Genomic DNA, 15,504 nt, shown 5'->3' with positions numbered 1-15,504 from the left:
AAGAATTAAGGTATTGCAACTGAAGCCACATGCGGTATTATAAGCATGCTAATGAAAGAGAAGGGGCACAGTTGTTTTGTAGGCTCTCACTACTATACTTGCTTTTTAAACAATGTGTTCCAACGCCCAAAAAGACCACCCGAATTTCAGGTATTCAGTACAGCTCCAAGCTGGACTTACCCCTATGGCGAGCTGCTCTTACACCGAGAATTACAAAAATATCAGCACATTCTTGTGGATTTGTGGTTTATCTGGTTGTTTGAGTTGTTTGAGAGTGGACAACTTTCACACGATCCAATTACAACTGATGTTAGGATCATGTAATCCACAACCCATTGTACAAGGCAAAGGATGTTGAAAACAGAAAGGATCATAAGGTCATCATGTACTCTTTAACGATCCAAAAGGATGTTGAACTTCCTAATAACAACCAAACTCCGGTACAATGGTCATGGGCCCATCCTAAAGTACAAATCCAGGGTGGGCAACATTATCATGGCACATGCACCCATGTAAATAGATGTATGTACCAAGGCATCATTTTGTTCTAAACATGATCCAGAGTCATTTCACACATCGTAAGGCTATTGCATTATTCTTAACACCAATACAATTGGTCATTAAATCAGGTCTTATTCTAGATAAGGCAAATTTGTCACAACAAATTCCATTCTAGAAACACGCTCAATGTGATGTGTCTATCACTGCACATCTCATTTTGCCCTTAATTAATTGCTATTTGTTTCAAGTAACATACGACTACTGCTAGCTTTCAAGGACCACCCATCACTAATCACCTCAGCTTGCCTCTGGCAATTTGACCCACTGCATTATAAACTCTAGTGGGACCATATCTGGAAGTTGATTCATGTTTTACATAGCTCAAGTAACAAGAGCCCTTGAAAAAATTGAATTGGCTTCTTTACAGGACCAGATGTGGTGCCAAAGAAAAAAACGGATTCACCTATATTATTATAACCTCTATCATCTACAGATTGCCAAAGCAGGGAATTGTCTGCCATAGTTTGCCATCTAATGATAAGCTACAATAGGACAAACTCATAAGAAGAATTGCCCTAAAGACAATCAATTTAATGAACGAGCTACTCTATCAAGGAAATAAAAAGGGCAACACTTATACCCAAACCTAAAGCCACCAACTGAAGGGTTGTGGTTTTGGCAGAGGTCCCAAATTGATGCATCTCGGGTAAAACCCCGGCAACAGCAATGTATATGAATCCGCCAGCAGTAAAACCCTGAAAAAAGAAAGGATTAAGAACAGCACTACACATGATTTATGATCTCTTTGGCTTCAAAATGTTGTGAAAATCCATATAACAAGATGGCCTGCAAATTCTTCCGTGTATGAATGTTTGGGTGTGCATGGGTGCATGCATGCATGCTTCTGCAGTGGTCACACACATGCACATGTATAGATGTATGTTTGGGTGTAAAGGTTTAGGACCATACGTGCTGCATAAAGGTGTTTACATGCCTCTGCATCACTCTGTGGTGCACACGTGTGTTATTGTGCATGCATGTTTTATTTATAATATGGATACATATTGGAAGTAGGTGTGGATGTGCCTGTGTTACACAGCAAATTTTGCACTCAGACCTGGGCACATGGATAAAACATAGTAGTAACCACTAACAGAGATAATGCAAAATCTGACCTCTATCAACGAAGAATGACCAGGATTTCCACCCAGCAACAAAGCCTAAACAAAACAAAAACAATCAAATTCACTGCTCCAATATGTACCAGCACTTAAAATAATGATTCAAATGACCTGGGCATAAGAAAGTTAATAGCCAGAAATACTCATACCACTGTTGTTCCTGCCAATGCCACTAATGCTGACAAAAAGTTGAAGGCTAACGCCTGGAGCACACTGAAACCTGACTGCACCAAAATCCCAAAATCTCCAACCTGTTCACAGGTTAATTTCAAAATACTAACAGAACAAGTTTCTGGAAAGCCCTATCTGGCATTATTTTCTTTGTGCAAGGAAAAATAGTCTAGGCTGATGAAGCCAGTTTGTGACAAGTATTAGCAGTGGTGCACACCGTTTGCACAGATGTAGAGAACATGTTGGTATCTCTTTTGGAGAAGGGAGACATTCAGTCCAGTGTTTGCCTTAAGTTATCTTGTTTCCTACCATGTTTTGGAGTGTACTTTTTGACAAACATGACTCTCAAGAGTTGTTTGCAGATACTTAGCTAACTTCAAAACTGTGCATACAAAGAGAAGAAAATAGCACTTTCGTAGTCACTATACACAAGTATCTTGAAAGAAATTTCACAGTCGCTACACACAAGTTCTAGGAAGATAAGAACTCCTTCATAGCCACTATACACAAGTATCGTAAGAGGAGAAATCCAAGTTAGCAAAGCCCTGCAGCAACCCTCGCACAAATCTACAAGTTTTGGCCTAGAAGGTTGAAGAAGCAGCACTTGTACACAGCTTGAAGATTTCCTAAACAAAGGTAATCAGCTTAACCACTACAGTTACATAACATTATGTCTGTAATGCATGTAATGCTACATCTGTCGCACATGATGCTGTATCTGCAATCATAGTTGCATGTAAGATGCAAAACATGTGATGTCTCCTTGATATTTGTGTACTTGCTATGTGTCCCCAATGGCAACAACTGAATTTGAGAACATGGTATCTCCCTTTACACACCTCTTGTGGAAGTTCATGTGCAAGCAAGAAAAGAGTTCGAGACCAGCCACCAATTGTTCCATGGTTTAAAAATGCTGATCCAAGGGCCATCCCATCAGTAAAGTTGTGCTATAATTTCAACAAAAACCAAGATGAGAAAATCACAATGTGCACCTGATCCATGAAGAATAATGTAGGCTAGCCATTAGAGTCAGATTGGCAATCTAATCACTTCATTCAAATATTGCATATGAGATGAAAACTACAGCACAAGAAGTCTTTAATGGAAATTGCATGATCTGCTTATCAAAAGGATAATGCAGATAATCAAAATATAAAATCATACCACTCCATCAGAGAAGAGATTCAAATAGCCCAGAACCAGATTTGGAGTTGCATTTAATGCTGAGGCTGGTTTTATATGTGAACCATCCTTCTTTGTCAGCAATGGTATTTTCCCTTCATCTGCATCTTCTTTGCTCTTTCGTTTTCTCAACTTCAGGAGTTGTGAACGGTAGTCAGAAGCAGAGAGACAAGCCATGCACATATGATGGAAAAATATGGATACAAGAAATTGCCAATTAGTGAAGTTTAAAGCTCACTTTACTTGCAAATTGGCTTGAGATTTACTTTGCCCTCCATCAGAAGTGTTGCCTGTATCCTTCTCAGATACTTGATTGTCTTCAACTTCTGCATCACTGTCTTTGTCGTTTTCTGCCTGTGAATTTTGTTTGTTTGACATGGAAGGTGTACCATTTTCCTTTGAAAGCTGTGTATCATGATGTTGTTGATGGTGATGGTGGTGATGATGATGCAGCCAAGGAACATTTGAGTGTGAAGATAATTTTTCAACTTGCCTCACTATCTTCTCAACAATGAAGAACAAGATGATCCCAGCTACACCCATATCATACAATTTGGAAGTTAAAAAGATATGAAAGATCTCAAGTAGCCAAAATGTACATTTTATCCATCGAATCCTCAGGACTCCCTTAAGTTTTTATTACCAAGAACTGCAAGTCCCACAGATAAGTCCTCAATGGAGTGGGCATGACCATGAGTTCCAGCTGCTGCATGCACATGCCCATCAGAATTGCTCCAACCCTCATGCATGTGACTGTGATGGTCATGCGTATGTGCATGCCCATGCTCAGCACCATGAGAATGGGAGTGCCCACCAGCATTTCCTTCACGAGGGAAACAGGGAGGAATCATTGACAAAGAGAGACAAAAGAGTTATCAAGTGCTAAGCCAAGATTCAACATGAGGTATACCTAAAGCATGAGGCAACTGGTGGAGAAATGCATCCCCCAACATAGCTCCAGCCTATTTGTTCAGCACCATGAAGAAGAGCAAAAACAAATGGAGAAGCTTATGCCTCCTTTTAAAGCAGAATGTTACATCAATGGAAATGCGCTCCTGATAAGGACTTTCTTACCCCAAATGCAGCCAAAAAATCCACTACCACTCGTGAAGGTTTCCCATGTGCTGCCAATACACAATTGAACCTATTAGCATATATCAAGCCATTTCTGAAGCAAATTGAAAACATACTTTCAGCTGTAGTAAACTCACCAACAATGAATGGAAGAAGAATGAGACAGATAAGTGATGCCATGCTCACAAGCAGAGAACATCCCAACGCCCAAAGCCACAATCCTGCTCAAGAGATTTTCATGTAAAACAGAACCAATCAGAACCTATACCACTGTAGAAACCCACCTAGAATGTCACCACAAAACTCGGAACTGGAAAAAAACAATGTAAACTAGAAACCACAAGCAGAAAATATCCATATACTTACAGATAAGTCCCATTGATTTTAAAGAGGCCTTTCTTAGGCATTGGTATCCATGAGTTGTTTGTCTATGTCCATGACCTCAGAGAAGAATGTTCAGTTTACTTTTCGGGAAGGTGATGTTGGGATAAAGGGCAATGCCTATGCCCACTCTTAAGGGCTAACCTGTACATGACTTATATACCTATCTAAAACATTATTGAGGTACTATTCAGTACCACCAAAAGACTGTCTCTGTCTCTCATCTCTCTCAACCTGAATCAACAGCTTCACTCCATTGATCCGTGCATACAACAAAGTAGTATCAAAGCGCAGGACTCGGAAGCTGGAGCTGGGCATTGTGAAGCATGAGCTTGGGAACAGGTAGAACAAGTCTGTGAGAAATGCCACAGGTTGTGGACAGCCATAGCTCAACAACACAATGGAGCTTCTCTTCCCTATTTTGTATGTAGCCTATCTAGGCTTGTTTGGACATTGTTTGGGCCTTCCTTGGGTACCATTGGTGCCCCTCTTGAGCCTCCTCACCTTCAACATCTCAAGCAAGTCTTCAAGTCAGCTCACACTGATTTGTGCCTACTACAGGCTGACATTGACAGGCAGCTCCTCGGGGGCTTTGCACTCCAATGAACATATTTTGGGCAGCTCTAACATATTTGGATGCTTGACATAGACCTTGAGCATTGACATTGGGCTGATACATTCAGTCCAGAGCAAGGAATATACAGTTTTACAGGCTGTATACACAGGGCAGCACACATCTTTATGGGTTTGATACTCACATGTCATGCTCATATAATAGCTATTGGATGCCAGTGGATGTTGGATGTCTTGAAGATCATGTGCCATTAGCTTGAAATCCTTTTTGGGCTGATCTGAGCACAGATTTGAATCAGTTTGCAGACTTACTTGTGGCTGGAATACACAGTCCACAGCCTGAAATTTACAGGCAGCACTCTGTCCTAAGATGACATTGGTCCTTGGACATGTCCATTGATGCATATACATGCTCATATAATGTCAAGAAACAGAGGAATGATATGCCTATGACTTGAAGTGCATTTGGGCTGATTTTGACTGAGATTTTACTCAGTTTTGACAGGGATTTGTTGGCTGAAATGAACAGGCTGAATGCCACTTTGAGGATTTATGCATTATATCCTGCTTCCAAACGTGATTTCAGGTATCCAGAATGGTATATTGATGCTTGACTTTGATGTCACATATGTGGAAACAGCTTTGGGAAGATCTTATGCTTGTTTGGAGAATTGAAATCTTGCTCCTGTCTGTCATAAAACTGCAAGTCACAGGGACAAATCTAAGAGGGTTTTTCTTGAACTCTATGCTTTCTAATTGAGTTGGTTGACACTGTTTTGGTATTAGATTACCTGCATACACTTTGGGCAGTGATTGGACATGTTTTATATGTCATCTTTGGGCTGAAATGCATCAGCTTTTGCAGACATTCTGAAGTTGTAAACAATGGACAGCAGGTCTTGTCTGCAAACAGGTCATACATGCAATTGTCCAATGCTTGTTGGACATACACTTATGTATGTAACCGAGTCTATATGCCATTGATATGCTGGGTTATGATCAGTAAACTGATCTGAATCAAAGATTTTGGAATCTCTTGCTAATTGAAATTTACAATCCTTCTTGGTCACTTGTCTTGACATTTTTTGTCTTGCAGCTGTGTACTTTTGGGCTGCAACTATGGCTGGCAATAGTGACAGTAGCAATCTACTGCACATCAAGAAGCTTTAAGGAGCACACAACTTCGCAGTTTGGCAAAAGTAGTGCTATAACATCTTGTTGCAGAAGAAGTAGGCAAAGCCGACCAAAGAGAAGGGGATAAAACCAGCCAATGTAGATCAAGATGACTGTGATGAGCTGAATGAGCTTGCTCGCTCGACCATCGAGCTTTCAATTTCTGATGCTTTGTTGTTCAACATAGAAGGGCTTGATACTGCCTATACCATTTGGACGCGACTGGAGGAATTGTATGCCCAAAAAAGTGATGCAAGCAAAGTCTACTGGCTGAAGAAACTCATGGATTTGCGCATGAAAGAAGGCATTGCTATGTCTACTCACCTCAATGAGTTTAATTCCATTTTCAACCAACTTGTTGCCTTGAAGTTCAACATTGATGAGAAGTTTAAAGCTACATTCTTGCTATGCACTCCGCCAGAGAGCTGGGATACTTTTAGGACTGCTATGAGCAATTCTAATGCCATGTTATTGTAATCGGATGTAGAGAGTGCTCTACTCATGAAAGAAATGAATCGGCATAACAATGCATCTAGCAAGTCTTCCACTGCTTTGCACACTAGAGGTAGATCGCAGCAGAAAGGGAAATCTAATAGCAAGGGACACAATAAATCCCATGGTAAGAATGTTGAATGCCATCATTGTGGCAAAAAGGGTCAATTCAAACATGATTGCTATAGATGGAAGAAAGAGAAAGGGAAAGGCAAGATGACAGATGACAGTAAAGAAGAGAAGAAAGAGAGTCAGCCTGCTAAGAAGAGCAGTGTAAAGATCGAAGAGGTGAATGTAGTCAACTATGAGAGCGACAGTGGGAATGATGCCCTCTTTGTCTCTTGTTATTTCAATGCATAAGCCTTGATTGCATATACGGATGATGACATGCGCACTTGGATTTTAGATTCAGGTGACTCTTTTCATATCACCGCTCATTGCGAGTGGTTTTCCAACTACATTGGGGGCAAACATGGAGTTTTCCATCTTGGGAACAACTATGCATGTGACATTGCAGGTATTGACATTGTGCAGCTGCAATTTCAGCATGGATCTGTCTTCACTCTTTAGCATGTCAAGCATGTACCTCAGCTCAAGAAGAGCTTGATTAGTACTGGTCAGCTAGATGATAATGGTTTTCATATCACCTTTGGTGACGGAAAATGGAAGATCTACAAGGGATGTAGGGTTATTGCCAAAGGTTGCAAGAGTGATACTTTGTATCCACTTCATGTTTCTAGTATGCATGACCATGTTGTTGTCATGACCAAGCAGCCAAGTGTTTCCCTATGGCATGGCTGGTTGGGACACATGAGTTAGACAAGCATGAAAGTACTTTCTCATTTGGGTTATTTGCCTTGTTTTCATTATGCTGATTTTGAGCACTATGATCATTGTGTTTATGGTAAGCATGCATAGACATCTCATAAAAAGTCTCTTTCATTGAAATCTTTGCCTCTAGAGTTAGTACATTCCGATGTCTGTCAAATACCAGAGTTATCTCTAGGGGAAAAGAAATACTTTGTCACATTTGTCGATGATGCTACTCGGAAGGTATGGGTTTACCCTATTCGTAGCAAGGACGAAGTGCTTGGCAAGTGTCAAAAATTCCTGGCATTGATTGAGAACCAGACTGATAAGACACTTAAGTGTCTTTGATCTGACAACGGTGGGGAGTATGTATCCAAAGCCTTTCAGGCATTTTGTGACAATAAGGGGATAAAGAGGAAGCTCATTGCCCCTCATAATCCACCCCAAAATGGAATTGCAGAGCACATGAATCGGACCATCCACGATAAGGTCCGTACGATGCTGTCTCATGCTACATTACCACATGGCTTTTAGGCAGAGGCTGTTAGGACAGTCATTCATCTAATCAATAGGTCACCGAACAGGTCTTTGGAGGGGAGAGTCCCTCGGGAAGAGTAGTCGGACAAGCCACCTTCTTATGCTCATTTGCAAGTGTTTGGCTGTGAGGCTTTTGTGCACATACGGAAAGAAGAACGCAGTAAATTGGGACCAAAGTCCTGTAAATGCATATTCCTAGGATACGGTGACGAGGGTGAGATGGGGTATAGATTTTGGGATCCCGAGAAAAGAAAGGTAGTACACAGCAATGACGTCATCTTCCGTGAAGATCGCATGCATAAGCAGCCTGAGAAGACTGAGGAAGTCAAGAGGGTTGTTTTCAGGGAGGATATACCTTTTAGATAGCCATTTGTGCCCAGTGGACAGCAGCATATACCTGCTGTAAAGAGGGTGGTGAGATGGGGCAGCCGTGCCTCATCTGTATATCTATACAGATACGCAGGATCCCGAGAAGGACATCCCTAATGTATCAACCGAAATCTAGCAGGGACAAATCTTGGAGCTGGGATTGACATCCAGGTTCATGATGGGCTGGTTACTTGACAGAGAGTGGGAGGCTTTTGTCTAGAGCTCACAAGAGGGGACACTTTGGCAGTTTTGGCCGAAGGCGGGGATTCCATGGTCACATATTCAGAGACATGTTTGGCAAATTGATCTTGTATGTCCTGAGTGACATCGGTGACATAACACAGAGAGCTGCTATGATTCTTCTCTATTTTCAAGTGGTGCTACTATGATCGACATCGACGTCAAATACTCTCCGAGGCATCTTGGTGGTGGGCTGGCCACTCACTACTTGGATATCCATGGTTCTTCTGGTGGTTCTATGTTGTATAGTTTATGATTCCCCATCATTGTACTATTCTATTGTATCAGATGACCCCTGATCTGAGAGAGGGTGTTAGCAGATTAGTCAGCTCAGGTGTGAGTCTGTGCTGCAGAGGCTATGGCATTTCATGTAGTATTTTTCTAGCATTTTATGGTGCCCTTTTTAGGGCTAGAAAGCATTAAATGCTGGCCAACTGCATTTATTACTCCCCCCATTTTATGCTTATATATTGCTGGGCTCCTCCTCCTCTGTGTACTTCAACCATCACTTGTGGATTCTTCAGGAGAGAGAGGAGCCGGTGCCAGGATGCCCACACAGCCAATGATTCCCTGTTGTATGCTGTTGTCTGGTGTTCGATACGGATTCTGTTTCCCAAGCGTACATCTGAGTTCTCATATGTATTTGTGTTCATTTATTCATTCTTTCTCGTCTTGTGTTTCAGGAGTTTATTTCAGCATGTTGTTTATGCTTCCATTGCTGCACCACTTCTGACAAGGTGGCCATTTACACTTCCAAGGTAAGACAACCATTACCTCTGTAGTCTCAATAGGTTCTTTGACAACTGACATGCACCCACTTACCAATGCCCTAACTGCTTTATGATGGAATATCTTGGGGTACATACAAGAAGCTATGCTTGTAGTCTCTTTTTACTTCCAATTTTGGGCCTAAGAGGGGGTGTTAAGCTAAAAAAGGTGCAATACTCATTAAAACTTCATTAGCTCAAAAAACCCCCCAAAACTCAAATGCACTTAGTGCATTTTAGTATCCCATAAACAAACTCCATTTTTTGGTTGGTTCCTCATCTATAAGTAGAGGGTGTTGAGAAACCCTTCACCCGCAATTTGCATTTTTGCATTTCCACATTTTGTGTTTAAGGTTTGCAGCCCCAAAAAGGGGCACCATCCTAGACTTGATTGTGCCTATTTATAGGCCACTCTCTCATTCATTCCTCACACTTGATTCATTCAATCTGTCACCTCTTCTCTCCAGCCTCTCCACTGCCCTCACACCCCTTCAGGAGGACATTGTGGTTCGTGGTTGGCCACTCTCTCATTCATTCCTCACACCTGATTCATTCAATCTGTCACCTCTTCTCTCCAGCCTCTCCACTGCCCTCACACCCCTTCAGGAGGACATTGTGGTTCGTGGTTCGTCACTGTCTGCATCATCTTCCTTGTGCTACGGCGCCCTTGTTCCCTTGTATCACATTCACTCCGTGATTCAGATCTTCATCATTCCATTCATTAGAGTTTCTTCTCTCTTCTCTTCTCTTCTCCATGTTTGCCGAGTTCACTCCCTGTTCCTCCCCGCAAACCCTACTGTCCGCTGGTACGTCATCTTTTGACATGGTATCAAAGCTGGATCCGCTCACCTAGTAGCGAAGATCCTCCACTCCAGTGACGGTAAAGACCGATGACAGGTTCGACATCCGCTTCTCTTCTTCTTCCGCTGCATCAAAATCTCGTTTTTGCAAGTTTCAAGTGTTTTCAGCTCGCTGCGTACACCTCTTTCGCGAAAGACATCGCAATCTCAGCTATCCCTTGCTGTCATCTATAGTCTGGTGCCTATTTCCAGCCTTCCACCCACACTTTGTAGTTATTTACAATAGAGCGACTGTTGCTGATCACTCTCCATACAGAAAACAATCTCGTTTTTGCAAAATTCAGGTATTTCATCTTACTGCCCACACCCCGAACGCAGAGAATATCGCGGTCCAAGCTGGCCATTGCTGTTTACAAAAGTCTGGCACTTGTTTCCAGCCTATCACACACTGTTTGGAGCTGATTTTAGTATGGGCAAGTAAACAATTTCCCCACGAGGGACATTGTCCAAGTGGCACGTATTGCATGAGCATTCTTCAACATGTAGCATTCCATCTCCACCTCACTCTTCTCTTCGTCCCCTTTTTGAGCCTAAGAGGGGGTGTTGAGAAACCTTTCACTCGTAATTTGCGTTTTTGTGTTTTTGCGTTTTGCGTTTAGGGTTTGCAACCGCAACAAGGGGCGCCATCCTAGACTTGACTGTGCCTATTTATAGACCACTCTCTCATTCATTCCTCACGCCTAATTCATTCAGTCCGTCACCTCTTCTCTCTAGTCTCTCCACTACCCTCACACCCCTTCAGGAGGACATTGTGGTTCGTGGTTCGTCACTGTCTTCATCATCTTCCTTGTGCTACGGCACCCTTGTTCCCTTGTATCACATTCACTCCATGATTTAGATCTTCATCATTCCATTCATCAGAGTTTCTTCTCTCTTCTCTTCTCTTCTCCATGTTTGCCAAGTTCACTCTGTGTTCCTCCCTGCAAACCCTATTGTCTCGCTGGTACATCATCTTTTGACAGAGGGCATACTAGGTCACTTGCAAGTTACATCCCTTGTTTTGCAAATTACTCCAATTCTTCACAACCTCCATCCATCAAGCACCTCATCTAGTTGCCATGGTTATCCCCTCAACTCGCATCCATCTATCCGGCGACTCCACCAGCCTGCATTTCACTCCAATTTGCTGCCGCCATCACCTCCAACTCCTACAATGGCCATCTTCAATTGTCGCCTTCATCCTAATAACTTCATTTGGCTGTTGCATTTTGCCCCGATTGCTATCATCTCCATTCAACTTGTTGCCGTGGTCATCCCCAACTGTCGCACTTCAACCTAGCAACTCCTAACAAGCTGTGTTTTGCCATCATCATCTGCAACAAGTCATTTTCGTGTTTTTTGCACTTTTCTACATCAACCTCTAACCGGTAGTCATTGCACTCGAGATTCATCTCTAATGGACGACATTGTGTTTCGTTTTTGGCATTTGCATTCATTTATCCTAGCATATCTCCACAAACATTGCCTAGCATGGAATGCAAGTGCTCAATATCGTTCTTTGATAGAGTCATGCAGCGTGAAGCACCACTACCATTTCCGAGCCAAAGGAACCATCAACCTCGCATCTTGGGAGATGCATGGCTCCAATACCTCCGAACAAGGAGAATGTCTCCTTGTCCTCCTCCTTGTCTTGATCTAGGCAATTGAAGTGGCCTATCTTGGCAAACTTGTGGTAGGTGAAGTACTCTTTGAATTTGCACTCCTTCTCCTTGCCCTTTCTTCTTTGTGTTTGAGTTTTGGCACGTCAAGCCTTCAAGTTCCCCTTGGGGGGAAATGTAACTTGAGACAGTCCTCCTCATCCAACACCATGGGCATCAACTCTTTCCATGTGACAATACCAACCTTCTCAAAGGTGATTAAAGATGAGTAAAACCCACCATACCTACAGGATAGCTATGCAAGTAGATTGCTAGGCATATTTCCAAAGGAGATCACCTTCCCTACTTGGAGAATCTCCTATTGTAGTTGTAACTTATTAATGTGATCTTTCATTGATGCAAACATGTTTGGGTGCGAAGTCCACATCTATATCTTTGAGGACACCTGCTTCATGGGCATCATCCAGTGGCAAAGCTGGTCTAAGTGCAGGCATGAGGATTGCACACCCATCATATGCTTGATATGGGCAATGACTACCAATGTACATGAGAGAAAGGTGAAGGTGAAGGTGAAGGAACAGATGTGTGCATTTAGTTTGTCTCAGCGCACCTTGGCCCTCTCCAAATCAGCACTCTCGGATTTACATACAAACGTAGGATCCTTGACCACGGGACAGTCAATCATCTCCGCAAAATTATGCAACTCTAGAATGGCCTCCATCATCACCTTCCAGATGCTGAAGTTGTCTCCATCTATCTTCTATTCATGAGGAAGCATAGGTACAGCAGGGATCTTATAGTCCAAGTAGACATCCTTCTCCCACCTTTAAAATGCCACACTTCATAGGTAGCCCCCCTCTCACTCCTGCACTTGATCATTGGGTCTCCTTGACCACCAGAGGCACAAAAATCTGGCCTTGATTGCTGAAAATGCAGCCTTCTCGGCACAGTGGGGATCTTATAGTCCAAGTAGACATTCTTCTCCCACCTTTAAAATGCCACACTTCATAGGTAGCCCCCCTCTCACTCCTGCACTTGATCATTGGATCTCCTTGACCACCAGAGGCACAAAAATCTGGCCTTGATTACTGAAAATGCAGCCTTCTCGGCACTTCTTTTGCTGAAACCTTCACCAAAACAGGTCCACACACCTCCTCCTGGCACAACACAGGTCCAGGCAGCCCTCCCAATCAGCAAACGCAGAAATTCTCCCTTTGTTGATGTGCTCTCCAGCCTGCTCCAGCAGCACCCTGATGCACAACCCTCCTGCTGATACTCGTATGCTGAAACTCTGCTCCTCTTGCACACTACAACTCCTCCTCCAGATCTGTCCACTTCTCCGGCAGCCCACTACTACTCTGATACCATATCAAAGTGCAGCAGTGCGGAAGTGGATGCACGGACGGAGACAGAAGATGAAATGTAAGCACAAGAAGGGGAAGGACAGGGTGGAGTGGGGGGGCAGGGTTTGGGTTGTTGGGAGAGAGAGAGAGAGAGAGAGAGAGAGAGAGAGAGAGAGAGACTCTGAAAACAATGAATGCTGAATGCTGAAACTGAGAACAGAGTATGTAGATGAGAGCATCTGTGAGTGTATCACTCCAGACACCTCAAAAAACACTCCATCTCTTATGAACAGTCTGAATACTGACAAGCACATGTACAGCCTATAAATAGGTGACAAATGCAGCCAGGTCAGCCTGGAAACTGGGCCGATCTGAGCTGCAACAAATGCTGCACGATCTGCTGTACATGACCGACTGCTTGGAAAAGTTGTCCAACTGCTGCCTGCCTGCCTATCATAAGCTGTCTGACCTGGCCACAGTGGAGTCACATCAGCCCAATACTTGATTTGCAGAATCATCACACATCCTCCAGCTCCATCAGATATCACAAAAACATGGACTGCAAGAAAAACCATGCACATAACTTATAGGTCCAGAGAAGCTGTCAAATCACATTCCCCATATTGTAAAGAGGTGAAATCGGAGAACCCCTTGAAATTTGAAACGCAATACTTTCTATATGGCATTTGGGAGATACAAAATCCTTGAAACAACTAGCTAGTCATGGCGAGCAGATTGGAGATCGGTTACAAACTTGGAAGACCCCACAGCTTACAAATGCAAACAGACTTGCTGTGGAGTAAGATTTCAGATGCCAAACTTTTTCAGGTCTTCCACAGAAGTGAGAAACAGATCTTTGTACCAACTGTCAACACAAGAGTTAACCACGATGATTGTGAACTCTGTATGGTTACACTAAATCAGAAAAATGTTATCAATGGTGATATGAGTTGCTGCACTCAGTTATGGTGGTTGTTGGTGCTATACTGACGCTTCTAGTGGCACAGGTTTAGCCAGAAAAGCCTTGTGCTATACTGACGCTTCTAGTGGCACAGGTTTAGCCAGAAAAGCCTTGTACCATGTTACCCACAGAATCATTTCTTTGGTGTTAGAAACAATAATTGAGCAAAACACAGTTGTACATCTAAAAAGAATGGTGGCATTAAAGAATGTCATTGGAGCCAACATAAGCACAGTCGCATACAATTTACCTAGAGGAGATACATCCGCGGCAGGGTGCAGCCTTTTGTCCCAGTATGCCTGTGGTTTGAAACCATAAAGCTTGAGCTCCTCTTCCTCTGCGATCTCTTCGGCAAGCCGGTGCACACTACTATGCTGTGAATGAAGTTGCTCATGGCTTGAATGATGATGGTGATAATGATGATGTCGACAATCGTGATGACTATGCTCATGATCATGGCGATCATGACTATCTTGGCTGTGAGCTGGATGGCCATGGCTATGGCTATGAGCATGATCATCGTGGACATGGCTCGTAGAGTGTTTGGGATCGTGATGGCCATGATCATGGTGGTGGCCTTCTTCATCTGCAGGGCTAAATGGGCAGGACGACGATGCCACGAAGAATGGGAGGAAGGCGAGTAGAAGCGTTAATGCTAAGGCAACTTGTCTGCGATCCATGATTCCTCTCAATTACAGGACGAGATTTGCAAGCCACAGAATCTCACACACCTGAACGCTTGAACAGCTTCACAGGGAGTTCTTCATGTGGACCCTTCTGAAGAACTTAAATCAATCTCTCTCTCTCTCTCACTCAGACCGCGGACTTGCATTCGCAAGGAGTCCTGTTTCCCAACCGGCCTTGCAAGAGCCAGAGTCCTGGTCCTAGAGAGAGGTTTAATTTGAAAGCAAAAAAAGACTACAAAATATGAAGAAAAAGGTTTTAGAAATCAATAAGCTACTTTGCAGCAACATAAGGTAGCTTGAGAGTAAGTGGAAAACAAGGGATCCTCTTGATTACTTCATAAGAAGATTTGTAATGTTATCATTTATATAAACCTTGACAAGCTCAATCCCATGGTCCTCAAACACCTCCCTCATGAAGTGATACTTTATCTCAATGTGCTTTTTCTTTGAATGAAAGACAGGACTTTGTGCCAACTTGATGGCACTTCAACTCTGTCAATGCCCAAATCTTCCACTAGACGAGTAAATTATATGGTTTCCTTGCATGCATCAATGACTACAATATATTTGTGTTAGAGAGTGAACTAGAGAGAAAGAAAGAGGTG

The 15,504-nt window shown here is 42.9% G+C and overlaps 1 protein-coding gene across 1 annotated transcript; it reads right to left on the bottom strand.

Annotated features, from left to right (window-relative positions):
• Positions 1-564: 564 nt before the first annotated feature.
• Positions 565-15,122, bottom strand: LOC148040873 (IAA-alanine resistance protein 1-like). Its single transcript, XM_087671561.1, has 11 exons — positions 14,464-15,122; positions 4,247-4,330; positions 4,110-4,159; positions 3,946-3,997; positions 3,679-3,858; positions 3,279-3,568; positions 3,018-3,167; positions 2,693-2,800; positions 1,832-1,933; positions 1,677-1,721; positions 565-1,256 (listed from the first exon to the last, which is right to left on the bottom strand). Exons 1-11 carry the CDS (start codon positions 14,891-14,893, stop codon positions 1,104-1,106), a joined length of 1,644 nt encoding a protein of 547 aa, XP_087527687.1. The 5' UTR covers positions 14,894-15,122; the 3' UTR covers positions 565-1,103.
• Positions 15,123-15,504: the final 382 nt, after the last annotated feature.

This window comes from Lygodium microphyllum, chromosome 1 (genome assembly GCF_053477565.2).
Source record: "Lygodium microphyllum isolate KBCC chromosome 1, Lygodium_microphyllum_v1.1.10, whole genome shotgun sequence".
In the NCBI taxonomy this organism is placed as follows: domain Eukaryota; kingdom Viridiplantae; phylum Streptophyta; class Polypodiopsida; order Schizaeales; family Lygodiaceae; genus Lygodium; species Lygodium microphyllum.
This window is presented reverse-complemented; position numbering and strand designations above follow the sequence as displayed.